Raw genomic sequence first — 27,858 nt, 5'->3', positions numbered from 1 at the left:
GTTTAAACAGAAAGAGCATGTCTTTCAATAAGCTCATGTGACTGGGTTGACAGCTATTATTGTACAAATAAAAGCAAATAGTTTTGTCCTTTAAGCCTCCCCATGCATGCATATATTCCCCCCAAATTTAAAAACAAACAAACAAAAACATGTACTTAGACATCAAAATGGCTTCCCTTTGGCAGCTTGACTGGAATAATCAAGTACCAATTTAATAATAACATCTGCTTGGAAGGGGAAAGGTGGAAAAGTGCTAGAAATATAAAGACAGGAAAGTAAACTCCATGTGCTTTTTAAAATCAAGGTTCCCTTGCAGTTAGCAAGCACTTCACAATATGCTATAAAACTCATATTTAATTTTTTTAAATTTAGAAATAAAGGTCACATGCTATAGATTCTGAATGCTAATCCTTGAAATTAAGGGCAGTTTTTCTGGTTTGAGCAAAATGTCAATAATCCATATTCCATAAATTTCTTTTTCTTTTTTTGAGGCGGAGCCTCACTCTGTCGCCCAGACTGGAGTGCAGTGGCCGGATCTCAGCTCACTGCAAGCTCCACCTTCTGGGTTTACGCCATTCTCCTGCCTCAGCCTCCCAAGTAGCTGGGACTACAGGCGCCCGCCACCTCGCCCAGCTAGTTTTTGTATTTTTAGTAGAGACGGGGTTTCACCGTGTTAGCCAGGATGGTACTGATCTCCTGACCTCGTGATCCACCCGTCTCGGCCTCCCAAAGTGCTGGGATTACAGGCTTGAGCCACCGCGTCCGGCCATAAATTTCTTATCACTATCATTGACCATATATTTATGAGTCTTGGTCTTGCAACACTAATTCCTTACATTACAGTCCTGACTCCTCACAGCATTTTACCTTTGCTAAGAGATTCAAAACCCCATTTAAAGTCACACCTAACACCTGCAATAAACTCCCCAGGTTCTAATTCTTTATGAAGAATAATTTGTTGAGAATTAACTTGCAACTTATATTCCCACAGGTCAGCCCTGATACAAAAGCGTACTTAATTAACCCAACAATGCTAAAACCCTGTTCAGCTACAATGGCCAACAGTTAAAAATCAGGACATCTGGGATAAACAGGATTTCATGTATGAACCCAAACACACTGCCATCACTTATAACAATGTTTCTATGGAGATAATGTGATATAGCAAAGAAACCCTGAAGGACCTGGACCTTTTTCCAATCAAACAATTACCAAAGGAGGGAGATAAAGATCAGAGTAAGTGTTTTTTTTCTGGTAAAGATAAATAGTTCTGCGGACTTAGAAGGAAAGCAAAAGATGTGCAAATTTGTCAAGCTTGTAAAGTGTGTACTTATTTTAGTGGGACAGCATAAGGAATAGTTAACGTAAGAGTATCTGCCATTTAAGTTCCCAACTAGATCATCAGTGGCAGGCACTGAGGTACTGGATAACTGACTTCAGAGTACAATACGCAGCCTCTAGCTATCAGTAAAGAGGCTCTTCATTCCTATTTTAAACTCCAAAAACTCGACGTGCCATTGAAGCATTGTGCTTGAAAAGAACGTGCAAGGTTTAACCATCACACCTGAGAAATGATTAGAAGCTGTAGCAAAGTCTGCTCATCCCTCAAAAAACAACTTTTAGTTAAAGACCAGCCAGTTCCCCTTTGACCCAAAATAAGAATAAAAACCAAAAGTCATGGTCTCTCAGAGACAATGTGTGGCAACACTGATAAGGATTTCAACCACAAAAGCAAAATTAGGCTCCTAAACCCCTCAAGGGCACCTAATTCTACACATAGAAGGCCGGACCCAGTTCACTTGCCTGGATTCCAAAAAGAGCCAAAGCTCTGAAGTAAAGGGGAGACAGCAGGGAGCTCCTGAGAAGGAAATTTATTTGTTCATTTAACAAGTTTATTGAGTACCTACCACAGAACCCTGACTGATGAATTTACCAACATACCATTCTCTTAACTCCAAGTAATAACCCCTAATTTACACAATCACTTTATTTCTAAAAATCATTTTCTTAAAGGTCAAGATCACTGAAAATGTTGTATTAGTTCTAAAGAAAAGTGAAATAAAAACAAGGAAAATAAACTCATGTCTTTTTTCTTTTTTGAGACAGAGACTTGCTTTGTTGCCCAGGCTGGAATGCAGTGATGCAATCTCAGCTCACTGCAACCTCCACGTCCTGGGTTCAAGCAATTCTCCCACCTCAGCCTCCTGAGTAGCTGCGATTAAGGTGCACGCCACCATGCCCAGCTAATTTTTATATTTTTTTAGTAGAGATGGTTTCACCATGTTAGCCAGGTTGGTCTCGAACTCCTGACCTTGTGATCTGCCCACCTTGGCCTCCCAAAGTGCTGGGATTATAGGCATGAGCCACTGTGCCCTGTGTGTGTTTTTTTTGTTTTGTTTTGTTTTTTGAGAGATGGAGTCTCGCTCTGTCGCCCAGGTTGGAGTGTGATGGCATGATCTCACCTCACTGCAACCTCCTCCTCCCAGGTGCCAGTGATTCTCCTGCCTCAGCCTCCCAAGTAGCTGGAACTACAGGTGCATGCCACCACACCCAGCCAATTTTTGTATTTTTAGCAGAGATGAGGTTTCGCCATGTTGATATCAAACTCCTAACCTCAGGTGATTCACCAGCCTCAGCCTCCCAAAGTGCTGGGATTACAGGTATGAGTCACCGCACCTGGCCTTCTTTTACTTTCTGACTCTGACCTCTAGAAAGAGCCAGGGTTCCTCTGCTCTGTGATATTCCTTTTCTATACTTCCCATTTAATCCCACGATGCCATAGCAACATGCCGATCACACAGCTGTCACCGTGTGGCCACATTTCTGCCACTGTGGCTCTCCTCTCTGCCACCTTCCTGGTCAGTGCTCTTTCTCCCTTTCCTCAGAGGTGCTGTGGACATCAAAGTTCTAAATTATAAAAGCCATAAAGGCACATAAACAGGTTTGGAAGGCTATATACCGAGTTATGAACAGTGATTACCTCAAAGCTGGAAAGCTGGAAAGGAAAATGAGAATGGGAGGAGAGAGGTACAGGTGACTTTGATTTTTACTCTAACTATTAAATCTCTCAATCATTTGAGTTTTTTCATCATAAACACAAAATCATGTACTGTTGGTACAGTAAATAGTAGAATATGTTAACAGAAATAAGTATTTTTTAAAAACATGTTTATTTCAAGATTCTAAACACCAAAAGTAGAAAAGTTCTCCACCTAAACACGCTTCTCAAGAGCAACCAGCTATGACTAAACTGTCCTTCATAAAGACTGAATTTTCACTCCTACAGGGAGGGAGAGTGCTTGTTTTCTCATATTCACAACTCTAGATATTTTCACTTATTAATCTTTCCCAATCTAAGAGGCATTAAAAAAAGATTTATCATTTTTTGCATCTTTGATTACTTATGAAGTTGATCATATTTTTAGATGTTTATTAACCATTTATTTTACTAAACTGACTGTTCCTCACATTCTGATTAGACCATTCCTTTCATACCTGTTTTAAAAGAGCTTTTTTTCATATTAGGAATATCAGCCCTTTGTACTGCAAATACTTTGCTTTTTTTCTTTTTTTAATGGCATGAAGTTGTCCATCTGCCATAAATTGAACTTTGATGTATCAAATGTAAAACACCTTTCCTTATGGCTCTGGTTATGTCCTGCTTCAAAGGATCCTCATGACTGCACAATTATAAAAATATTCACCCACGTTTTCTTGTTGAGGTTTCTTCTGTTGTTCAACAAACAGGCAGTTTTCCCAACACGACTTACATAATAATCTATCCTTTCCCTATGATTTTAAATGCATCTGTACTCTCTTCGTATGCTAAATTCCCACCTCTACATAGGTCTGCTTCTACAGTCCATTCTGTTCACAGTGGTGGAAACCAGTTTGAGATCCGATAGATTTACAGCCAGTTAATGATTTCACTAGAAGTCAGAAAACTTATTTCGAATGTTATTCTAGAGAAACTGTTTTAAGTATTTTACCCCAAATATCAGGATATTAATTTTAATAACTCAATATTCTTGCTTCGCAAGGATATGCAATAAAAGAGGTGGCATTTTAACCCAGCGCTGAGATGTTACCATTTCCACTTCTGTTCCTCTTCTTTCTTCGGCTTCTTTTTCTTGTTATCTGGCTCAGGAACTTTTTTATCTTTATCTTTATTCTTGGGTTTTCTCAATTTACCATCCTACAAAGAAACATGGTGAGAAAGCACTTAAATAAGGACTGATCACACTTCTGGAGGCAGTTTTTGGGAGCCATGAGGAAGAAAAACTGTAATCACAGAGTATTAGAACTAAAGAGGATCTCAGGTCTACTCCTCTCATTTGACAGATGAATAACAAGGTATTGGTGCTCTGTTCTAGAGCAGTATTTCCTAAAATTTCCTGACAAACGAGTACCTGAGAAAGTAGTTAAAAAACACTCTGCAGGGGAAGAGACTTGGAAACTGTATTTTTTTTTTTTTAAACCTCAAAGGGGTTTGGAAAAGTACTGCTCTAGAGAGTAATCCGAGTGTATTTTCCTCACTTAGTTTTTCCTCACTTATGTTTAATCCTACTCATCTTTAAACCTCTTCCAGTACAATCCAATAACGGCTATACAAGGCTTTGCATTAGATATTTAGCATTCAGTATGAAAGAAAATTCCCAGTTGATTTAGTTGAGTATAGTTCTATCGCTGCTGCTTGTATACACAAAGTCATGATGCAGTAAGCAAGTATTTCAGAGGTTCTAAAATGATACCAATTCCTATGGTGTTATTTCTTTATGGCTCTTCTTTGAACTCTGAATGTAAATGAGCTGATCACAGTGGCACAAAAAAAGGGTATCAAACCTAAACAGGCAGAACTCACCAATACAGAGATAAATCTCAAAACATACACACAAAACCCAAACAAAAATGTAATATTCAGCAAGTGAAGATCCCACTCAGAATCTGAACTCTTTCAAAGAATATTTTCTCCTGTGTCCTACCTATTCAACATAATTTAACTATTTATTCAGTCTTTATTCAACAGGTTTAAAGGTGGTTTTGAACCATCTTAAAATCAATTAAAGAGTGGCATAGCTGGAAAGTGTATGGACGGGTTCATTTAACCATTTCCAGTTACAAGCAAGGACTTTGAAACAGGTTTTTTCACTTGATAAAGGTCATATAGCTGTTATTAACTATGATAAGGGCCTAACTTTATGAGAAAAATAACAGAATGTGACTTACGGCAATAATTGGAATAAACATTTTAGACCCTCATAATAGAGCAATCAAGATAGGAATAGAAAAAAGAGGAAAAGCTTACAGTACCACCCATATTTTAAAACAGGCATGGAGAATATAAATATGTGGGTATGTTTGGGAGAAGGTACTGCAGGATCACATTAATTCAGATAATGTTTACTATTTAGGGTGAAACATACCACACAGGAAAGGGAAATGTTTTTCAGTGAAGATACTCTAAACAGCTTCTGAGCAGGCGTGCAGATGGTCCCATCAGGAAACTACTGGCTACACTGTATGTTTTCAAACCTCAAATTGGGGTATCAGTCACGGAGAGACCTCAGAACAATTCTCAAAAACAAGAGGAAAACAACAACAACAACAAAAAAAAAACCATAGTTGGCGAGTGAGGTTTAATGACAGATTCTGCCATCTGGGGTCCCTGCCACAGTAAGACTGTATTAATTCAGAGTCTTTCGGCCAGCATTTTTCCCCCTATGTGGTAGGGTTGCTAAATAGAATAAAAACTGAAGTCAACTGTTCTTTTTTCCCAATGGTTTAACAAATTCAGAGTATTATTTTTGCATAAATGCAATATAAACATAAAAGAAAAACAACACTTGGAGAATTCAAGTTTTATATTCCTTTACAGACTAGTTTGTACTGATTAGGTACATGGAAGTGGAGTGGTTGACTACCATAATCACTACTTAACACTTCACTCTCAATTCCTTGAATTAGTGCTTATTAATTTGAACTTCGGCCAAGAATAGACTAGTTGTCATAAAAACTATGATCTTCTAAATACAGGACCTGATCATCTCTCTATGGCTCAACTCACTCACTGATAGTCTTCATATGATTTCATTAAAGACCTTTCTTCTCCCTCCTTGCAGAATCAGAGGATCAACAAAGTCCCAGGGGAGGTAGGATACTATAGTAGCTGGTGTGCTGGCGCTGAAGTCAGACTGCATGGGATTAAATGCTGGCTTTACCACTTTAGTAGCTGTGTGACCTCAGGCAAGCGATTCAACACTTCTATTCTCTATTTCTGCATCTGCAAAATGCAGATGATAATAGGGTTATAACAACCTTTTCAGGTTGTAAGGATTAAATGTAATGATACATATATAAAAAATGTAGAAGAATGCCTGGCACATGGTAAGCACCTATTACATTTAATTGTGATTATTAACATCATTCTACTATTATGATAGATTATCCTCTTAAGACTCCCTGCCCCTTCACTATCACTCTCTTTACTGCTGGTACTTCAAACTATCCACTTTACATTTGTGAACCCATTTTGCCCATGACAGTGGCTAACCTCAAATGTAGCATAAGAGCTAAGAACTCACACAACCCCTTCTTCTCTTAGGGGAGGGCATCATTAAGACCTCTGTGAATTTCTGACATCTTTTCTTGAATTACCTGCTAACAATTTTTTAGTATAAGAACTCAAAAGTGTCAAAAGGAGAAAGCATATGATTCTATTTTCAATCTACCACAAGCATCAATCAACAAGAACATTTAGGAAAGCATTTAAACGGAACCGAGTTTTTTGAGGAAGGTTATAGGCCAAGAGGATAAAGAAGGGAGCGTGTGTGTTCCAGACAGAGGAACAGCAGGTGCTCCATATATCTCAGAAGTATGAAAGAATTTGGTGTGGAAAAGAAACAAAGGAGGTTAATGTGACTGGTACAAGCAAGCTAGAGAAGAGGCACAAGATGAAGAGAGGCACAAGATGCAGGGGCCAGATTGGGAGGAGCTGCGGTAAAGAGTTTGGGTGTCAATTTTATGTCAAAGGGGCACCCATTAAAGAACTTTAGATAGGAATGGTTACCCAAAGTGAATGATGAGCAAAAAATTCTTAGGGAAATTTCTTCAGGTTTATAAGCCAAAATGTGGTTTCTTGTTAACAGGGCTTCTATATATATGAAGATGATATACTTTTTGGAAGAACATCTGTTGGCAGCATAGCTGTGGGTAGACAGACACCCAGGAAGGCTGACAGCAGAATCACTGCTGGTTGTGGTTAACTTAAGACACTGTGGGGATTCATAGAGATCTTAAAAATACCAGTGCCACAGCCATCACTTATTAAATTATTTTCCCTAATGTTATTACTACAACAAACAAGCCAATAAATACCTAAAACTCATTTGTCTTAAGAAGTTGCTTACTGGAAAACTCTCACTTCCAAACTCACCCCAAAGGGCCTAAGTCTCTTTACTAACCTCTTCTTCCTCTAGTTTTCTTTTCTTCTCCTTCTTGATATCTTCTGTTTTAATTTTCTTAGGTTTATAATCAGCACTAGAAAGGGGAACATGAATACACAGTTAGCATAATTATGATTCAGGAGTCCTCACTCATAGGAGACCTACCAACTCTTGGAAGCCTCCATGGCAGGAGTAATTGCTGTTATTCTTGGCTGAGCATTCTACGGTCAAGAGTAACAGAAGTGGAGAAAATAATGAAGGTCAGACCAAAGGAATAGTTACAGCCCTATATAGAACAAAACTAACCACTTACACTGGCCTGGAAGCAAAATAGGGTGGGGGGATATATGCAGAAATAAATACCATTATCAGATGATAGTTTGGGAAATAAAATAAAATAAAAAATAAAAATAAAAGATGAAAGTTTGGGAACCAAACGCACAGCACACTAGCCACCACAGAGCAGTAACTCACTGGAATGTGGAGGAAAGAAATTCTATATTGAATGAATACAAAGGAGTTCACTAAGTATTTCCCTTCTCCCTTTCCATCCATTTTCTACTATAATAATAGCGTAATAAGCTATGTAAGAGTGAAAATAATGAATATAGTTTAATCTCACTGAATCTGGGGAAAGAAGTACATGTTTTATGACAGTTTTATTATTTTTACACACTAAAACTTCACTTAGAATGTACTGACAGGGATAGGTCTAAGAGAAACTGCTTTAAGTTATCTACAGTAGGCAATGAGAAATTTTAAGTGACTTAATTTATTCTTCATGAATTCTGTATTATTTGAAATTTTTACAATAAATATCTATTGCCTTTACAATAAGAAAAATTTATATAATCTTCATGTAAGCCTTGGGAATACTACTTACTTGCTTAGCAAACCCTACTTCTCATAATTCAGAGAAATCAGTCCATTAATCACAAATCCCAAATGAGTAAAAGCCAATTAATGCAGCTTCTACATGTATTATAAAGAAATACATCACATTTATCCTTTAAACTCCTCCTTTTTGTTTTCAAAAGTCAAAGTTTTAAGAAAATACTCACTCATCCTCATCTCGAGGTCTCTTTAATGGCTTTATATCCTCTTTAGGAGGAACAAAATAGCCATCATCTTCAGGTTCATCTTTAATTTGTGGTGGACTAAAGAGAAAAAAAATTGCTGGTCACAGAGTGCTAGAACATCTGTACTGTATTAATACAAAGAAGGAATATGTCATCTCGTTGAAAAGAAGCTAATATAAATAAGGATAACCACATACATATTATAAAGATTTTCTGTGAGCACTTTTTCTCACTTCAATCCTGTGAAGTAGACAGTATTTGTCCTCATTGTACATGTGAATGGGCAATATCAGGATTTGGGATCAAGACTCCTTACTCTAACTCAGAATTCTTTCTCACTATTTCTTAGCTGTCTTTGCCAGCATGGCACGAACCACTCCAGAAATAAACCTAAGGTGTTTTCTTGCCTTACATGAGAAACCTACCATATATTTGACCCCACAAGCTGAACTGATTGTTCCAGTACTCCAAAAGCTAAAGTACAGCTTTTACAAGGAAAGGAATAAACAAATAAAGAAATAAACTAAGTTGATTTCCCCAACTTAGTATCTTAAAGTTGTAAAAATCTGGCAATAATGTACATGTATATTCAGTTACATGGAAAGATAACCAAGCTGACAACATTACAACAAAAGAAGGGCATGTTTTTAAACCAGAATAAACAGAAGGTATCCTATGCCAAATCTATTCATTGTTCAATGTCCTAACTTAGGTTTACTTTATATACAGAAGAGTGTCTCACTACTATTTGTTAAGATCTTACCTTCAAAATATAAATATAAAAAGTCAATCCTTTGAGACAACCATCTTGAACCAAAACAGAGAAGGAACAAGTAAAAAATACCATAGAGTCCAACAATCACTGCCCCCCCCAAGGGATCCTCTGTGGCCTGGCACATCTCTTCAGAACCTCATTGCCTTAACTCAGTACAAGCACTGGCCTCCTTACATGTAGCTGCCCCCTGTGGAGGGATCCAAGGATTAAGAATCCAGACTCCACTACAAAGTATATTCACAGGGTTTCAAGAGTACCTCCAACCAAAAAAAGCATACTGGGTCCCCCTGCTTGTGATAGAATTTGAATGTTTAAAGAACTTACTTTAGCACACTAACCAAACGCCAGCTTCTACAGCTGTTCCCCCTCCTGCCTGAATACTGACATAGACCCTAGGGTCCAGAAGGAAAGAAAGCCTATCATTTACCCAACTAGTTAAGTAAATGCTAGATCCTAAGTTTGTCACACTGAAGACAAAAACATGTGGGAAGGGTTATTAGGTCTGAAGGAAGAAGTCCTAAAACAATTTAGCAGAAAACTGTATTCCAGTGAAGCATCTGGATTCTTTACAAAGACATACACAGAAGCCAGCAAGGAGTCCAACAAAGTGAACATAGAGACCACTGCCTCAAAGAAGGCTGTGTTCCTAATCTTCTAACCCAAAAAGTCTGAAAATGAACTCACAACTACACACCAAGTCCAAAAAGTTTATTCGTATCAGTTTAATAAAAATCCAAGGCAGTCTCTTGGCAGAGATTAGCCCAGCAGTGCCTCGGTCACTTTATCTGAGAAATCAAAATTCCTAGGGCAGCTTGCAGCTATAATGCTTCTTGAATTTTATTATTCTGCATTCCTAGAACAATTATGAAACACGCCTGAAGAGGGCACCTGCTTCTCCTTGTCTAAAGGACCCAGAGTACGAGGCACAACTGTCAAAAACTTTAACAAATGAAACTGGAAGTTCAAAGATTCAAGGAAGCAAAACTCTCAAAGTGTTTTGTCCTAGTCAATAATGCAAATATTTCCAACTATTTCTAATAAATCCATTCTGTCATTCAGTGAAGTGAGAATATGTAACAATAATCATCTAGTTGTTTCGAAACTAGAGGGGACCTTTTGGGCTTATTTTAGGAAATTGAGGATGAGGAAAACAAAATTATAAAGGTAAAAGCAGTATAGGAAGTAACCTCTAGATTGTGTGCATTTTCCTCTCCTTCTAGAAAAGAGATAACATAATTCTACCCAAATCTACACTCATCCCTAACATGTAGGTCAAATGATCTTTTATATATAAGTCTCCTAATATTACTAAGGACGAATTCAGACTAAGCAATTTTTCAGAAAACTCCATAATCACTACTGAATATGAAGTTCCTTTTTAGAGAAATGAAAATGTTCTGGAATTAGTGAAGAGGCTGTAATACCTTGTGAATATACTAAAAGAAAAACAGTACACTGTATACCATTAAAAGACAAATTTTGGGATATGTAAATCTCAATTTTTAAAAATCTCTCCTGTCAACCTTCTCTACTCGAAATAACCTTCTGGAAAATGTGCTGGTCAGTCTCACTATATGGCACTGTAGAAAGGCTCAGGTTGGCTTAGACCAAGTCTTCTCACTGCTGAGTTTCTGGGAACCATCAAGATGGCCAGGTCAGTGTGTTTTGGGTAAACTCAGACAACATTACAACACAGGCAGCTGGCCTGCTGCCCACCCAGAGAAAGGGAAGCCCACGCAGCAGCAAAGTCTTACCTAGAGAAGCCATTTTCCTTCTCCTTCTTTATTTTTGCATCCCCAGAGGCTCGAACCTGAAAAGTCAAACAACAGTAACTAGTACCTTGAAAGGACTAAATCTGAAGAAACCTCTTTTTGAGAATATGTAGCATCAAGTCTTGGGACGTTATGATCACAGGCTGGCTCTTATGTTAGCAAAACTGAACAGATGAACTAAAGGTCCTGACATTTTCCAACACTCGTTTTTAACAATTCTTCTGGGTGAAACTGTCCAACTCACTGAGAAAGGTTTCCCTTCAAAATGGCAGCTTTTTACCTTTAAGTGATGGCAGGTCTCTTTTCCCCAATAAGTGTGTTCCACTACTCAAGAAGTTGCCATTGGCAGTGCAGAGAGGAAACAAAAGCAAAAACCAACCAAACAAAACATATGGGCCAGATGTGATGGCTCATGCCTGTAATCCAAACACTTTGAGAGGATGAGGTGGGAGGACTGCTTGAGGCCAGGAGTTCGAGACTAGCCTCGCCAACATAGTGAGACCCCTGTCTTTATTTAAAAACAAACAAACAAACAAAAAACTATAAGCCCTGCCTTCTCTGACTTCGGCAAAGTATACTTATGACCCCCTCCCCTTCAACTTCCTGCTTTGTAGATTCGTCAGAAACTTTATCTTTCAAAAAAATCTTCATATATACACACGAAGGGATACACACACACACACACAGATATACACAGAGTATCTCTAGAAGGATACAAAACATAATCAGTATAGCGGTTGCCTCTGAGAAGGATGGGAGACAATGAGTCAGCAGTGAAGAGATGTCTTCTTCACCATATTCCTTATTTCATAGTATCTGAATTTACCAAGTACAAAAATTACTTTTTCAAAGCTAAAATAAAAACAATCTCTTTTTAAAACTATACAGAGTACTATTCATTCTCAGCCGGGTGAGCCTAGTCATTTTTAGAAGGCTTGTACTGGTTATGCTGGAAACAAAAGCCACAAAGGGCACCAGGGCACCAGCATCACTAAATTTTCACTCGGGAAGAATCTTTAATGAACAGAAGACCAACAAGGCATTAGGCCTTCTCCCAAAAACAATTAATTTTCCCTAATGCATTCTCAATGTATCCATTGGCAATATAAAAAAAAAAGGTAATGATACGGACAGATCTGCTACTGTGAGACATATGGTGATAAAAGGCTTACTTTTTATAGTTTAAGACTAAAGTTTGCTCTGAATTCTCCTGACAAGAGACCTTTCACTCCAAGGCCAAGGGATCTTACTATGCAGTGAAGACAGCTGCTTTTAAAGGTAAACAAAAGTGCATCCATGTCCCTTCCTCCCCCACTAGAAAACTCTGTACCTTTTCCTCTTTTCGTTTTTCCTTGTCTCTGTCTTTGTGTTTGTCTTTATGCTTTTCTGAGCTTCCATCTTTGTGTTTGGTCTTCTCCTTCTCTTTGTGTTTCTTTTCAGAATCTTTATGTTCACTGTAAAAAGTTAAGTCACAAAGTGTTACCCAGAGTAGGGACCACAAGGATTCGTTTCACAAGATATCCTAAGATAACATGAACCATGGAAACTTACAGTACTTAAACAGTACCGACAGAAGGTTCAAGTAGAGGGTCTTGGTTATATCGGACTTTATCGTGTTTGATGTTTTCATTTTTGCAAAGAACAGAAACCATCATTCTAGACACACCAGGACATTTTTTTTAAAGTGACTAAGAATACACAGCCAGCCCTGTGTATTTCTGCAACGTTCTACCAGCACAAAAACAACGAAAGCTCCCACTTCAGCATTCATATCTGATGTGAGGAGGTTTCACCAACAAAGTGTTTGGTGGCTGTGTGCCAGACTTGAAACATATCACACATGTAGCCAAGCCAGGGTTTATGAAGTGAACAGCCCAATACAGTGGATATTTCCTTCTAGTTTTAACTAGTCATGTTAGTCACTTCTAGATGGGACTTACGTTAGTCCTTTCCTCACAATAAGAAAAGACCCATCTGAAAGGAAGGGCATAGGAACATTCTTTAATTAAAGGTTAAAAAAGCAAAATATGACATTATAAGGCAAGAACTACGAAAATGTGCATAGCTTCTTACCCTGGGATCAAGCTCCTGGAAATTTCTCTTAGGGAAATAACATTACATATAAAGATGTTTATTTTGGTGCTTCCCTTAAACAAACAAACAAACAAACAAAAACAAAAACGAACAAACAAATCCCAAAATTGGATACAACCTAACAAGAGGGGAAACTGTAATATATCAAATTATTTAACTGTTAAGCTATAATTTGAGTACCACAAATACATTTCGAAAGGTTTATGACAGAAAAAGGAATATAATAAAATAACTGCAACTATGTAAAAACATGCATGTGGTCAAAGACTAAAGAAGCAATAAGCAAACACCACAAGTTGTAGTTTAAGATGACAGAACACTATTATTTTTCAGTACACTGGGACAGGCAGTTAAGGAGCCTTGCTTACTGCACTAACCAACGCACAGGAAAAAAAGACTTCATCAGCAATGAGCTCATTCGGCTATGTCCATCCCATGAAGTTTGTTCTGAAGGGACACTTGACTACAGCAGAAGATCATAAAGGGAGAAACAAATGATGGCATGCAGTTACGCAGAGCAACAAAATCTAGATTGGGAGAACATCTGCTATTACACACTGCACACAAAAGTAGCTACAACTTGAGAAAGGTATTTGAGTGATGAATAAGCAGAAACTTTAAGACATCTAGCCAGGGAGAAACAGGATACACTATAGGTTAGGAAAGACTCAAGCACTGAAATAGATGGAAAAACACAACAACGCCCACTTTCCCTTGCTTACATATTTCTCCTTCTATATTGCGCTCATTAGACTGTTATTTACATGTGACACACATTTAAATAACAAGTCTCTATAGGAGGAAAATTCTTTTTAACTCATGAGAACAGAGCTTGTGCATGGTTACAAAATTTCTCCACCATGCTTTTTGTTCTTGGAATTAATACGATGTTCCTCTAACTCAATGTGTTCTCATAATCTGTGTTTACCAAAATGCAATGTTTTATTTAAAAATGTATCCCTTACTTTGTTTAAAAAAAAACAAAAAAAGAAGTCTTCCAATTGCATTAGCACTCTTATTATCTGTTCTCATTAACTTCTCCAAGCTTTAGAATGAATGGTCAAAGAGCAAGGTTGCTGAGATTATAATTGATTCTTCAGGAGTTACTGTATATATAATCACAGGCACTTGGTTTTTATACTACCAGCAAAATGTCTGAGCTTATCATTCCATTATAAAAGCATGGTAGTTTTGTTTTATTAAGCATCAACTGTAAGAGGGTATGTAAGTCATCTATACAAAGTTCTGCCTAAAAGCAAAAAATCTGGGAACAACTGCATCTATAATATTGATGGACGAATATACTGCCTCCCCTTGCCCTGCCAACTATAGCGGGAGAGGGGACAGCAAAACAAAATTCTACTTTCTAGGCAAGCATTGTACTTGGTATTTTCACATACATTATTTCATTCAATTCTCACAACATTCCTGTGAGGCCAGTTTTATTATCTATCCCCTTATGCTCATACAAACAGGAGACAGTGGTTAAAAGACTTACTCAAAAAGTTGCAATGTTAAAAGCAAAGTTGGAATTTAAATTTAATATTTCCACCTCCAAGTTCAGAGCAGCCTCCACTACATATCAATACCTTTATATTTCCACTAAATTGATACCTACTGCTTAAGGTAGACTGGTGTTAAGAAACAGCCATGGTGAGTCTGAGACCTGCTATAAGGTCCTAGCTTTATTTTACCATCAAGCAGAAACTTTCTAGATTAAAGATGTTTGGATACCTGAAAGGATAAACACCTTTGGGGTTGCTTGTTATTTTTGTTTGTTTGTTTGTTTGTTTGTTTGTTTTTGTCTTTCCATGAAACTATAAATGGCTAATTCAGGAATCTGAATTCAGGAACACTCCATCTTCCGTTAAGTTCCACCTTTCCCTGACCCATTCTCTTTCTCAATGAAAGCATTTCTTAGAATGTTAGCCAATTTCACTAGAAAACTGGCTTTCTGAGCCTTTTGGTAATCACAGCATAGGTACCTACAAGTGTACATGTGGCCCTGCAGTTTTCAGCTTTGGTGTACATTATCACACCAAACAGAGATCAGGGAAAAGGAATCAACAAATGACAAGGCAAATGAGACATCTGCCAGGAAGCCAAAAGTCAGTGATATTTCCTCTGCCTGCTAACCAGAGAGAAATGTATATAGGAAATTCAAAGTTCCTGCTAGAGTAGTAAACCCCTTTGCAGGTCACAATTAATCACAAAAACCAGAACGGGATGAAGCTATCATCCTGACTTTCCAAAGGAAGCCAAGTCTCCTCTACTCCTAACTGTTTAGGTATAAGAGCAGATTTGGATTTTTATACTAGCTGACCTCAGATGATTCAGGGTTAAGGACAGCTTCTATTACAGGGTATCATATAGAAGACTGCTAGAAATTTGGGTTTATAGAGCTCCACTAGGCTTTTGAATACAATGTGCTCATCCCTACTTGTTAGGTGCTATTACTGTCCCTGCCTCCACAAATAGAGAGCAGAGTGTCTGGGAGCCCAACCTGGCTTCCATAACCCCAAACCGGCAGGAGTGCTGGCAAACAGCAAGCCCCACTGCAAGTCTTTCCTAGGAATGCACCTGAAGGAAGTAGCAAAGGTACTGGGGAAGAAGTCCTATGATACAGAAGCATGTCCAGGGCTGTGCCAGGAAAGTCAGAAACAGGATTTGGCCAGCAAATAAAATGGAGTCAATGTGGGGTCAGTCAGGCTGACGCATCCTTCTGAGATTTTCTAACATGTATGTCTTTTTCCAAAAGACTTAGGACATGTTTGACTTTCAAGGTAGCTAAAGAACTGCACTTTTCGGCCGGGCGCGGTGGCTCAAGCCTGTAATCCCAGCACTTTGGGAGGCCGAGACGGGCGGATCACGAGGTCAGGAGATCGAGACCATCCTGGCTAACATGGTGAAACCCCATCTCTACTAAAAAAATACAAAAACCTAGCCGGGCGAGGTGGCGGGCGCCTGTAGTCCCAGCTACTCGGGAGGCTGAGGCAGGAGAATGGCGTAAACCCGGGAGGCGGAGCTTGCAGTGAGCTGAGATCCGGCCACTGCACTCCAGCCTGGGCGACAGAGCGAGACTCTGTCTCAAAAAAAAAAAAAAGAACTGCACTTTTCTCATTAGCCGTGAAATGATGGAAATTCTGACCAGTGCAGAAAGTTCATTTGCTGGCTGCCTGTTTTAAGAGATAAAATACTATGTTATCTTCATACTGAACCTGCTACTTTTCCATACACAACAGACACAATATGTCAAAATAACAAAAGGGCTTTAAAAGTACAATTGAAGGCTATAATATTGGCCAGTTTAGAGGTTGAAAAACAGCTGATTAATTACTGAAGAAACTTCAGTAGGGCTAAATTAGAAAAATATTGGACACCTGAAAGGGTTGCCTTTTTGGTCTCTTTCCCCCCCACCTCCCATTTTCTCTTTTAAGAGTAGAAGAAATGCTTAATATCAACCATAGGAAGGAACCCGAAGGTCAGACAAACATATTTTAAGAGTAAGTTTAGTCTGGGATATGCTGAAGGACAAAAATACAGACAGTAGCAGTCCTAGATACTTCTGTAATGGTCACACTTATGGATGAAATATGAATTTACCCCATGGGCAGGAGGAACTCTGAAAGAGAAAACAACCAATTATTGGCAATGCATAGATCTTGACTTCTTGGTTCATAGTTTTGCATCTGTATGGGGTAAGATTCCAACACACTCGCAGGGACTAGAAAAGCAAAAGTCAATGCTAAAGAGAACAAATGCAAAGATCCAAACCCACCTTTCCAGAGTGTTCATGCCATGTGTTATGCTTCAATTGGCTGAATTCCACTAAAGAAAAAAAATAACCTGGGGTGTGGTGGCTCACACCTGTAATCCTAGCAGTTTAGGAGGCTGAGGTAGGCATATCACCTGAGGTCAGGAGTTTGAGACCACCCTGGGCAACATGGTGAAACCCCATTTCTACTAAAAATACAAAAATTAGCTGGGCATGGTGGTGCATGCCTGTAATCCCAGCTACTCGGGAGGCTGAGGCAGGAGAATCGCTTGAACCAGGGAGTTGGAGACTGCAGTGAGCCGAGATCACATGACTGCACTCCAGCCTGGCGACAGAGTGAGACTCTGTCTCAAAAAAATTTTTTTTTAAATTAAAAAAGAAAGAAAAAATAACCTACACTATTTTTAAAGTGATGACAGCAAAACCTTTGGTCTATGATTCTTGCTGGAGCTAAGCAGACCACAGAAAAGGGTGACCAGGGTCTAAGACACTTATATAGAAGAGTGGGAGAAAGGGTGGAAGTAGGGAGCCAGTAGGGAAAAATGTTTCCCTTCTGGCAAAGCATTGTTTCTCTAGGAAAAAAGACCACCACTACCACAACAAAATATTGATATTCTGGAAAGCTAGAATGTTGGCTATGGGAAACTATTTAAAATCTGTCCTCCATCCCCCATAAAAGTATTTAACAGATGCTTGAGTAGCACCCAGTGCCAGGCACATTTAACATCGGTAACAAAACTCCGGTAAGTACTGGTATCTCCAATTCACAGATGTGGAAACTGAAGCACAGAGAAGTTAAGTAACTCACCCAAGGAACTACCTTTAATGAGAGAAATAGGATTTAAACTCAGGCAGTCCGGCTCCAGAGTCATGCACTTGACTACTCTGTTACTTCCCAAACAAAGCAAAAAAAAAAAAAAAGCACTGTTAAAAGTAGAAGGAGCCTCCATATATTCTGAGAAAAGGACTTAGCCACTCATAGCCCAGCTACCTGTCTACTTCTCAAGGCAGCAGACCTCTGCAGGTCACATGAAGTTGGATCGTGGGGATTCCTGTGAGACAGCACAGAGAGCTTTAAAGTCTTGGTTTAGGAGGGAAACTCATGACCCTTTCAAGGATAGTAAGACAGTTAAAGCTTAAATGATGTTTGTAAAATGAAATATTTAAGTAACTTCAAAAGTTCCCTCTGGGAAAAGAGCGCAGTTTCTGAAATTAGCCAGTTTCCAAAAGACACTAAGAAACAAGGGTTCCTTAATGTCCATCATCATTATACACTACAATGCCGATTATACATCACTAAACAAAATCACAAGGACTCTAGTGTTTTATATTATAGAAGTATCAAAACTTCAAGGTAAATGTAATTTCCTAGAAATTATTTAATCCTTTGTTTTCAGGACAGAGAGGATAAAAGAATGTGCCCAAAGATGGCAAAACCGATACCCATTCTAACTCCCATTCCTCCCTTAAGTTCTTTGTCTCTATTAATAGTGTAAACAGCCTCCCAGTTTTCCACGATAGGAACCCTTTTTCTCAGATCCTTCATGTCATTTGTGGCTAAGTCCTATTTGCTCAACTATTTCCAATGGCTTCTTGCTCAACTCAGAATCAAGTCCCAACATTTCCCCCTCACCTTTTTAGTTAGCGTAAGTAAAAGTCCCAACTTTTTGAAATGGCATTTAATGGTTTTGCCTCAAGTCACTTTTTTGGGTCTCATTTTCTACTATTCCACCCTGTGTAACCCACCTAACTAGATTCCTCCCAGAACAAAGCATATACTACAATGCCTCTACGTTTTGCTTATGTTTTTCTTTCTAACCATTACTCTTCCTTAGCAAAATTTTAACCATCTTTGAATGGCTAGCTCAAATGCTGTCTCCACCATGAAATCTTAAAAACAATGATGATGGCTCACTATAATAGGGATAAATATAATACTGAAAATATCAGGGCTCCAAATTGAATGCTATCAATAACTACTGAATTAGATTCAACTACCAGACTCAACAGCTCCAATTTATCTGCATGATATTATACTAGGCTTTGTGGTAATTATCATCATCACCATCATTATCTCAATTATTTAGTATGTTACAGTTCCCAAAGAGCTATCATGTGCATAAACAAACTTGAAAGCTTGACAAAGCAGGTACTGTTATCAACTCCTGATCAAAATGGAAAATGAGACCCAGAGAAATTAAGCAGCTTGGATCAAGACACATAGCTTATAAACGACAGAACCTGGCCTCTTAACTTTCATCTTAGTATGCTATTCAGTATATCACACTGACTCCCACGTGAACGGTGCTGGTACTGAGTTTCCTCATTTCTAAACTGTTCAATCTTCTCTGACTATGTAAGTTATCCATTTCCCCTAGACAGGCTGATATAGTGATGTGTAGACAAAGGGAGGGCTCTGGCAAACCACTCAAACGAATAGCAGCACACGTCTCTTTTAAATTTTATTAACTTCAGAAAAATCTCCCCTAATCTGAGAACTTGATGCTTAAATCAAGTGCATATTCCTAAAATTCTACACGTTCTCAATTACAGTTCAGGTAGGATTTGGAACTGAAAGGAAAGCAGAAGCCAAAAGCATCCTTATTCTCAGATGTTTCTCACACTGACAGTACAGAATAGCACTGCCAATATGGCTGGAAAAGTACTTCCCTTGCTATTTCACAGCAGTTTTCTGTCTTCCCTTGCTTTCCACAAATTTGTCACTCCAGTGTGAATGCCAGGTTTAAAATTGGCAAGAGATGCACAGAGTCAAAAACTAAGAGGAGGAATTTCATTTCACACGATTCTCTTATTTTCTAAAATCAGGCCCCCTCTCCTAAATTGCTTTTAATAATATTCTGTTTATATAAGAGATCTAGTATTAAAGATAAACAATGGATAAGAATACAACCCTTTAAGAAAGGTAGCTTGTGAGATCCTACAAGCCACGTAATTCCTTGGCATCTAGAAGAGTATTCCTTTTGAGATGATTTATGTATTTTTTAAAAGAGGGACGGCCATGATAGCTCATGCCTGTAACCCCAACACTATGGGGTGCCAATGTGGGAGACCAGAAGTTCCAGACCAGCCTGGGTAACACAGCAAGACTGCCATCTCTACTAAAAACAAAAAAGTTAATTACCCAAGCATGGTGGTGCATGCCTATTGTCCCAGCTATTCAAGAGGCTGAGGCAGGAAGACCCCTTGGGCCCAGGGAGGCTGCAGTGAGCTATAATCACACCACCGCACCCCGGCCTAGGAGTCAATGAGACCCTGACTCCAAAAACAAAAGAAAAAGGACCTGAAGAGCAGAAAGAAGCAGTGTCAAGAGATAAGTGATGATTGATGAAATTATTTTTTAACTTTGGTGTGAGCTGTTCTTGTGATGTTACAAGCCAGACAAGAGAAAGAGATGAAGTTTTCATAGGTTCAGAATTTGATGAGATTAATACTTTCAGTGCCAAAGATTTTAGGGATTTGGGGACAAAGAGAGATAATGGCAGTGCCTGAGAAGATCTGACATTTAAACCTGAGCTGCCTACCATACGCATACAAGTAAGGGGTGCTTGTATTTAAACAGACAGTTTGGCTACAAAACTAAACTAACTCTTTTTACAGAGGGAGGTATTTTTCACTGGAAGGAATAATGTAGTGGGGACTCAGGATCCTTGGTCTCACATCCTCTTCTTTCTGCTACCACATCACTATGGTTGAGCATATGACCTCAGACTCCTATCCACCCAAAGAGGAGACAAGATGAAATGATTCTTAATACCTGCTCCCCTGTTTTGCAACTTGCATGAGGACAATAAAAAGGAAACCAAATGGCATCTCCTGGGATGTGGATCCACAGCCCCATTCTGTTTCTGCAGAAAGGCTACTCTCCCACTCCAAGTCTTCAGTATTGCTACTGCACAGGAGAGTAAGATGCCTCCTGGGCTTGGGTCCTAAGTGTAGCCTGATGACAAATGATTGGTGCTAATATCTAGCAGAGAAGGAAGGGACACAGAAACACATTAGAAACACTTGTTTTCTCATAACAAATGGCTAGCTACAATTGATAAGCAAGGATTGGAATAAATGAAAGCATTTTGGAACAGAACATGCTACATCCTAATTATTCTGGGGTTCAGATGTGATTACATAATCCTGAAGATTTCTTTAATCTGCTACAGAAGAAATCGAAGAAACCCTAAACTATTAAAAACATCAGAGATACTTTAAAAGGATCACAGTGTATATAAAATTTTACTGGAGGCTGGGTACGCTGGCTCAACCCTGTAATCCCAGCACTTTGGGAGGCCAAGGCAGGAGGATCATAAGGTCAGGAGTTCGAGACCAGCCTGACCAATATGGTGAAACCCCATCTCTAGTAAAAATACAAAAATTAGCTTGGTGTGGTGGTAAGGCACCTGTAATCCCAGCTACTCGGGAGGCTGAGGCAGGAGAATCGCTTGAACCCAGGAGGTGGAGGTTGCAGTGAGCCAAGATCACACCACTGCACTTCAGCCTGGGCAACACAGCAAGACTCCATCTCAAAAAAAATTAAAAAATAAAATAAAATAATTTTACTGAAATATAACCAATATCCTTGCTTTGTTGCAAAGAGGTACTGTGTCAGTAGACATCAAAACAGGAAAGTACTTAAAAGTCTGCTTACAATAGATCATCTGATTAAACTGTTAAAATTTACTCACGTGAATAAGAGACCAAGGGCTAGATTTAGTCATGCCATATGTAAACAGAAACTTGGGCCAGGTTTTTCCAATAGCTCTTGGCGAAAAGGCTAGCATTTTTATAGGAATGAAGAAAGTATTAAAAGGCACAAAAGTGGCCAGACGCGGTGGCTTACGCCTACAATCCCAGTACTTTGCGAGGCCAAGGCAGGCGGATCATGAGGTCAGGAGATCGAGACCATCCTGGCTAACACGGTGAAATCCCATCTCTACTAAAAACATAAAAAATCAGGGAGGTGTGGTGGTAGGTGCCTGTAGTCCCAGCTACTTGGGAGGCTGAGGCAGGAGAATGGTGTGAACCCAGGAGGTGGAGGTTGCAATGAGCCGAGATCATGTCACTGCACTCCAGCCTGGGCAACAGAGTGAGACTCTGTCTCAAAAAAAAAAAAAGAGGCACAAAAGTACATATAACAAATTATTGAATTTGCCTACAATATGATCTTGGAAAAGTATGCTTTTAAACAGATGTAAAAGTGTCATCTCTGCACATCTGTAGAGCAGTTCACAACTGAAGAGCTTCTGTATTTATTGACTCCCATGGTTCCCCTGTGAAGCATGTATCAAGATGAAGATGAAGAAACTGAGTTGAAGAAGGTTAGGTAACCTAGTCAAGATCACATGAGACCTAAATGGATGCACAAGGATGAGGAATTCTTCTACAAAAATCACACCCTTTTTTTTTTTTTTTTTAAGAGAAGATTTTTTGTAAAACAGGACAAGGCCAAACTTATATGTCTCAAAGCCCTTTATGTCACTTTTACTGTATCTTTCCTCCCAAAACAAAGTAGAATGTGTTAGAGAAGATAACTTTTCAAAAGCTTATGTTTTAAATACTAACCTCTTTCTTCTTAAAGTCTTTTGGGAATTTCTTCTTACAGTCTAGTAAAATAAAAATCAACATTCTTCATCTCACATCCTCAGATGATACTGTTCATGGTCCAAGGTTATCTAATTTATTTTTCACACTTCACATCAATTAGCACAGTACAAACATAGCAGGCAGCCATTGCCGGATATGATCTAGCAATTCTACTCCTAGGTATATACCCCCGAGAATGAAAGCAGAACTCAAATACGTATTTGTAGCCAAAGGGACACCCAAGTGTCCATCAACAGGTAGATTTTTAAAAATGTGGTAACAGGCATACAATGGAATATTATTCAGTCATAAAAAAGAATGAATTTCCGATATGCTACAATATGGATAAACCTTGAAAACATATTAAGGGAATACAAAACAGACGAAAAAAGATAAATATTGTATTATTCTGCTTATATGAGGTACTTAGAATAGGCAAATTCATAAAGATAAAAAGTAGAAGGGAAAGAGAAAAAAAGACAAAGTAGAAAGATATTGGGATGGGGGAACAGAATGAAAAGTTATTATTTAGTGAATTCAGAGATTGTCTGGGATGATGAAAAGTTCTGGAGATGAACAGTGGTGATACTTGCGTACTACTGTCAATATACTAAATGCTACTTTAAAATGGTAAATTTTGTTATGTTTACTTTACCACACACAATTGTGTGAAAAATGAGATGAGCCAAAGTGACTTCATAACTATCCTATAGGAGATTAAGAGTATGTGAGAAGAAAGAGAGAAGATGGGAACTAATGTACCCATAGATCATCCACTCATTAAGTCAATAAATATAGACTAGTAAGTGCCACCTATCTGCCAGGTATCATACTAAGCCTGAAGGATGCAAAATGAATACAAAAGGCTGGGTGTGGTGGCTCACACCTGTAATCTTAGTACTTTGGGAGGCCAAGGTAGATGGATCACTTGAGGTCAGGAGTTTTGAGACCAGCCTGGCTAAGATGGTGAAACCCCGTTGCTACTAAAAATACAAAACAGTTAGCTTCGCTACTAAAAATACAAAAAAGTTAGCTGGGTGTGGTAGCATGTACCTTAATCCCAGCTACTTGGGAGGCTGGGGTAGGAGAATCACTTGAACCTGGGAGCTGGAGATAGCAGTGAGCTGATGTGGCACTGCTGCACTCCAGCCTGGGCAACAGAGAAACACTCCATCTCAAAAACAAACAAAAACACCCCCCGCCCAAAAAAAACAAAAAAAGATCCCAATTCTGCTTTTGGGACTTTAGAGTGCAGGAGGCCACAGAGAAAAGTAAAGAGACAATTAAATATCATAATTATTATTATGATAGGAATATATTCAAGGCACCAGAGAGCACACAAAAGTGGCATTTAATATGAGAAAATGGGTAGAAAGATACCTGGAACAAGTCAAGTCTAAGCTGCAACTAAAAAAATGACAGCAAAAGGGCAACAGAGTTATTACAGAACCAGCAACAGCATGTTTTAAGGCTTAGTGGCATCAGAAAACATGCTATGTTTAAGGAACTGAAAATAAGTTCACAAGACCGAATATGGAATGCAAAATAAGGATAAAGAGCAAAACAGGTAGCAGAGAAAGACAGCCAAAAACTGTTAAGGAATGACTGTGCATTAGAAAGCGGTGAAAAGGGTGGCCAGAAAGATGGAGAGGCATGGAGGCATTAAAGCCAAAGGAAGATGGTTTAAGGAGGGTGGGGTCCAAAGTATGATCTACTTTGGCACATTTCATGTGCACTTAAAAAAATGTATTCTAACAGCATGGTAATGGTACAAAAACACTAACACCATGGTAATGGTAGAAAAACAGACACATAGATCAAATGGAACAGAACAGAGAACCCAGAAATAAAACCACACACTGACAGCAATCTAATCTTCAAGAAAGTCAACCAAAATAAGCAATGGGGAAAAGACTCCCTATTCAACAAATGATGCTGGGATAACTAGCTAGCCATATGCAGAAAACTGAAACTGGACCCCTTCCTTACACCACATACAAAAATAAATTCAAGATGGATTAAATACTTAAATATAAAACCTAAAACTATAAAAACCCTAGATGACAACCTAGGCAATACCATTCTGGACATAGGAATGAGCAAAGATTTCACGGCAAAGATGCCAAAAGCAATTGCAGCAAAAGCAAAAATTGACAAATGGGATCTAATTAAATCTATAAGGAACCTAAATGATTCAACAAGCAAAAAACAAGTAACCCCATTTAAAAAACAGGCAAAAGACATGAACAGACATTTCTCAAAAGATGACATACAAATGGCCAACAAATTTATGAAAAAATGCTCCATGTCACTAATCATCAGAGAAATGCAAATCAAAACCACAATGAGATATCGCACACCAGCCACAATGGCTATTAAATATCAAAAAACAGCAGATGCTGGCAGGCTGCAGAAAAAAGGGAAAACCTATACACTGTTGATGAGAATGTAAATTAGTCCAGCCACTAGGGAAAGCAGTTTGGAGATTTCCCAAAGAACTTAAAAACACAACTATCTTCTGATCCAGCAATCCCATTACTCGGTATGTATCCAAAAGAAAACAAATCATTTTACTAAAAAGACACATGCACTCACATGTTCACTGCAGCACTATTCTCAATAGCAAAGACATGGAATCAACCTAGGTGCCCAGCAATGATGGAATGGATAAAGAAAATGTTGTACGTATATACCACGGAATGCTATATGGTCATAAAAAAAGAACTGAATCATGTCCTTTGTGGCAACATGAATGCAACTGGAGGCTGTTATCCTGAGCAAATTAAGGCAAGAACAGAATACGAAATGCCACATGGTCTCACTTATAAGCAGGAGCTAAACATCGGGTGCTCATGGACATAAAGATGGCAATAATAGACACTGGGGACTACTAGAGCAGGGAGGGCGGTTAAGGGCTGAAAAACTAATTGTTGGGTTCTATGCTCAGTACCTGGGTGACGGGATTATTTGTACCCAAACCTCAGCATCACAGCAATATACCCAGGTAACAAAGTTGCCTGTATGTACCCACTGAATCTAAAATAAAACCCGAAAAAAATTAAAATCTGAAAAGTAGACAGAAAAGAAAAAGAAAAGAAAAGAGAATATTCTAATATTGTTGGATGGGAAAAACCTATAAATGTCAATTAGATCAAGTTGGTTGATATTGTTCAAGTCTTCCATATCCTTAATTGTTTTCTATTTAGACTAAAAATTATTAAGAGGTGGTAAAACCGTAATTATGAATGTTTGTTTCTCTTTGCAGCTCTATCAGATTTGCTTCATGTATTTTGAGGCTGTGATGTTAGTGGATAAACATTTATTACTGTTATGTTCTCCTAATGGGTCCCTTTTTATCATTATGCAATGAACTCTTTTATCCTTGGCAATATTCTTTGCTGTATGGTAGATATTAACATGAGCTAGACAACTGTAAACTAGAAAAGATGCAGAATATATTTAACTACCGAGATTAAATTTACCAGAATAATGAAAATGGAAACTAGATGATCAAGTGATAAGAAATGAGTGAGGGACAGGAAAAAAAGCCACAGGCATGATACATGATTCCCAAAGAAATGTCCCCAATAGAGAAAATTAAATCTGGTTATTTTAATAATTCGAAAAAAAGAACAGGCTTGGAAAGCAATTCTCACTTTAACTTGTCTACAGACGGTAATACAAGTTAATAAAGAAGTTCTAAGGAACTCTAGGATGAAGACACTTGTTCTAATGTGTAACAGATCTTTACATTCCCTAACCAAGCTCAGGCCACTATGGGAATGGGAATACCATACGGCTTTCTCACCAACAACTGTCTTCAAATCAGAATGGAAGTGCAAGTCCTCATTTTTAATAACTAGATTTCACTTGCCTCCTACACCAAAAAAAAAATGGGAGCAAAATGAACAAGAGAAACATCTTCTTGAGGCTTGCATCCCAGAAGACAGCACTATTGAGTTTCATTCATATTGGTGATTGTAGGCTTTTGTGGGAGCCGAACTCCTCTGATAACACAATGAAAGCTAGGAACAGTCTCTCCAAGAAATCTCATATACTCAACAATTTGCATATAATTTCAGGGGCTAACAGACCATGGAAGCCCAAGCTAAGAATTTTTAATGTAAACTCTTTAAAATATAGAAAGAAGAAGAAAAAAATCAGGTCTCCAATCCAGTTACCTTTTATCAAGGCAAGTTTGCTACAGACTTGATTAAATGCCATCATGTGTCACAATGAATCCTTACCTATCTTAGTGAACTGTATTTTTAACGAGGTATGTATTGAAAGAAAATCAAACGTACTTGCTTTCTACATCTTGATCTGAACAATGGCATCCCATTTAAGGCCTTGAAATCAGGGCCATCCTCTTAGCAACTCTAGGATCAAATACAGTTTCTACTTACTTTGCTATCTTTACTGGTAGCTCAAGTTAAGACCTATTACAGGTAAGCCAAGCAATGGCCAACCCACTGCTGAATGATGAGGGACTTGCTTGATTCCACCCTTACCTGTTGCTATGCTTGGACTTTTCCCGGTCCTTTTCCTTGTCCTTCTTGTGTTCTTTGTGCCGGTGTTCTCGATCTTTGTGTTTATCTTTGTGTTTATGAGAATCTGCAACCATAAGAGATGAGTCAGTTAACAGGAGTCATGAACTATCTTCTGTATGCCTACCCTGACAAGATGGTCAAGAAGTACAATGACAGGATTCAAATGGCATGGTAGGCATAATAGCACATGCCACTGAAAAAAAAAAAGCTTTCACAAAGAAGCCTAGACAAAGTGTCCCATTAGCCTACTTCTACAATCAAGACATGTTACTACTATGCGAAGAATGAGGAAATGAGAGCCAATTATTCTGTGAAAAGAAGCCACAGTTTGGCGTTTTTCTCCCTAGACATAATACTATTAAGCCTGACCTATAAATGATAACAAAGGGATAAATATTGAACACTGATTCTAAAGATCAGATGTTGTAACTTCTGAAAAATCCAAACTTCACAAGAGATATGTTTTTAAATAAATGTTAATAAGGTATGATTTCGAAACAATAAAATACAGTCAGCCCTCCATATGCACAGGTTGAGCGCCGTAGATTCAACCATGTGCAGACTGAAAATATTCAGGGAAAAATAAAAAGAGTAATAACAATGCAACCAAAAAATACAAATCCCCCCACAATATAGCAACTATTCATATAGTTACACTGTATTAGGTAATCTAAGTAATGTGGTGATGAGTTAAAGCATATAGGATTGGATACGTTATATGTAAATACTGTGCCATTTTATATACAAAAAACTTGAACATCTGCAAATTTTGATAT

At 38.4% G+C, this 27,858-nt stretch overlaps 1 protein-coding gene across 1 annotated transcript in view; it reads right to left on the bottom strand.

The window, feature by feature from the left end:
* Positions 1–27,858, bottom strand: part of TOP1 (DNA topoisomerase I) — a 96,104-nt gene that overhangs the window by 35,966 nt on the left and 32,280 nt on the right. The window contains exons 3-8 of the mRNA XM_023227848.3: positions 27,044–27,146; positions 12,399–12,522; positions 11,051–11,106; positions 8,504–8,599; positions 7,461–7,536; positions 4,089–4,195 (exon numbers count right to left, since the gene is read on the bottom strand). Coding sequence (XP_023083616.1) covers positions 4,089–4,195; positions 7,461–7,536; positions 8,504–8,599; positions 11,051–11,106; positions 12,399–12,522; positions 27,044–27,146 — 562 coding nt within the window. The remainder of the gene's footprint in view (positions 1–4,088; positions 4,196–7,460; positions 7,537–8,503; positions 8,600–11,050; positions 11,107–12,398; positions 12,523–27,043; positions 27,147–27,858) is intronic.

This window comes from Piliocolobus tephrosceles, chromosome 20, assembly GCF_002776525.5.
Source record: "Piliocolobus tephrosceles isolate RC106 chromosome 20, ASM277652v3, whole genome shotgun sequence".
Taxonomy (NCBI): Eukaryota; Metazoa; Chordata; class Mammalia; order Primates; family Cercopithecidae; genus Piliocolobus; species Piliocolobus tephrosceles.
The sequence above is the reverse complement of the archived record's forward strand: the minus strand, read 5'-3'. Positions and strand labels throughout refer to the sequence as shown.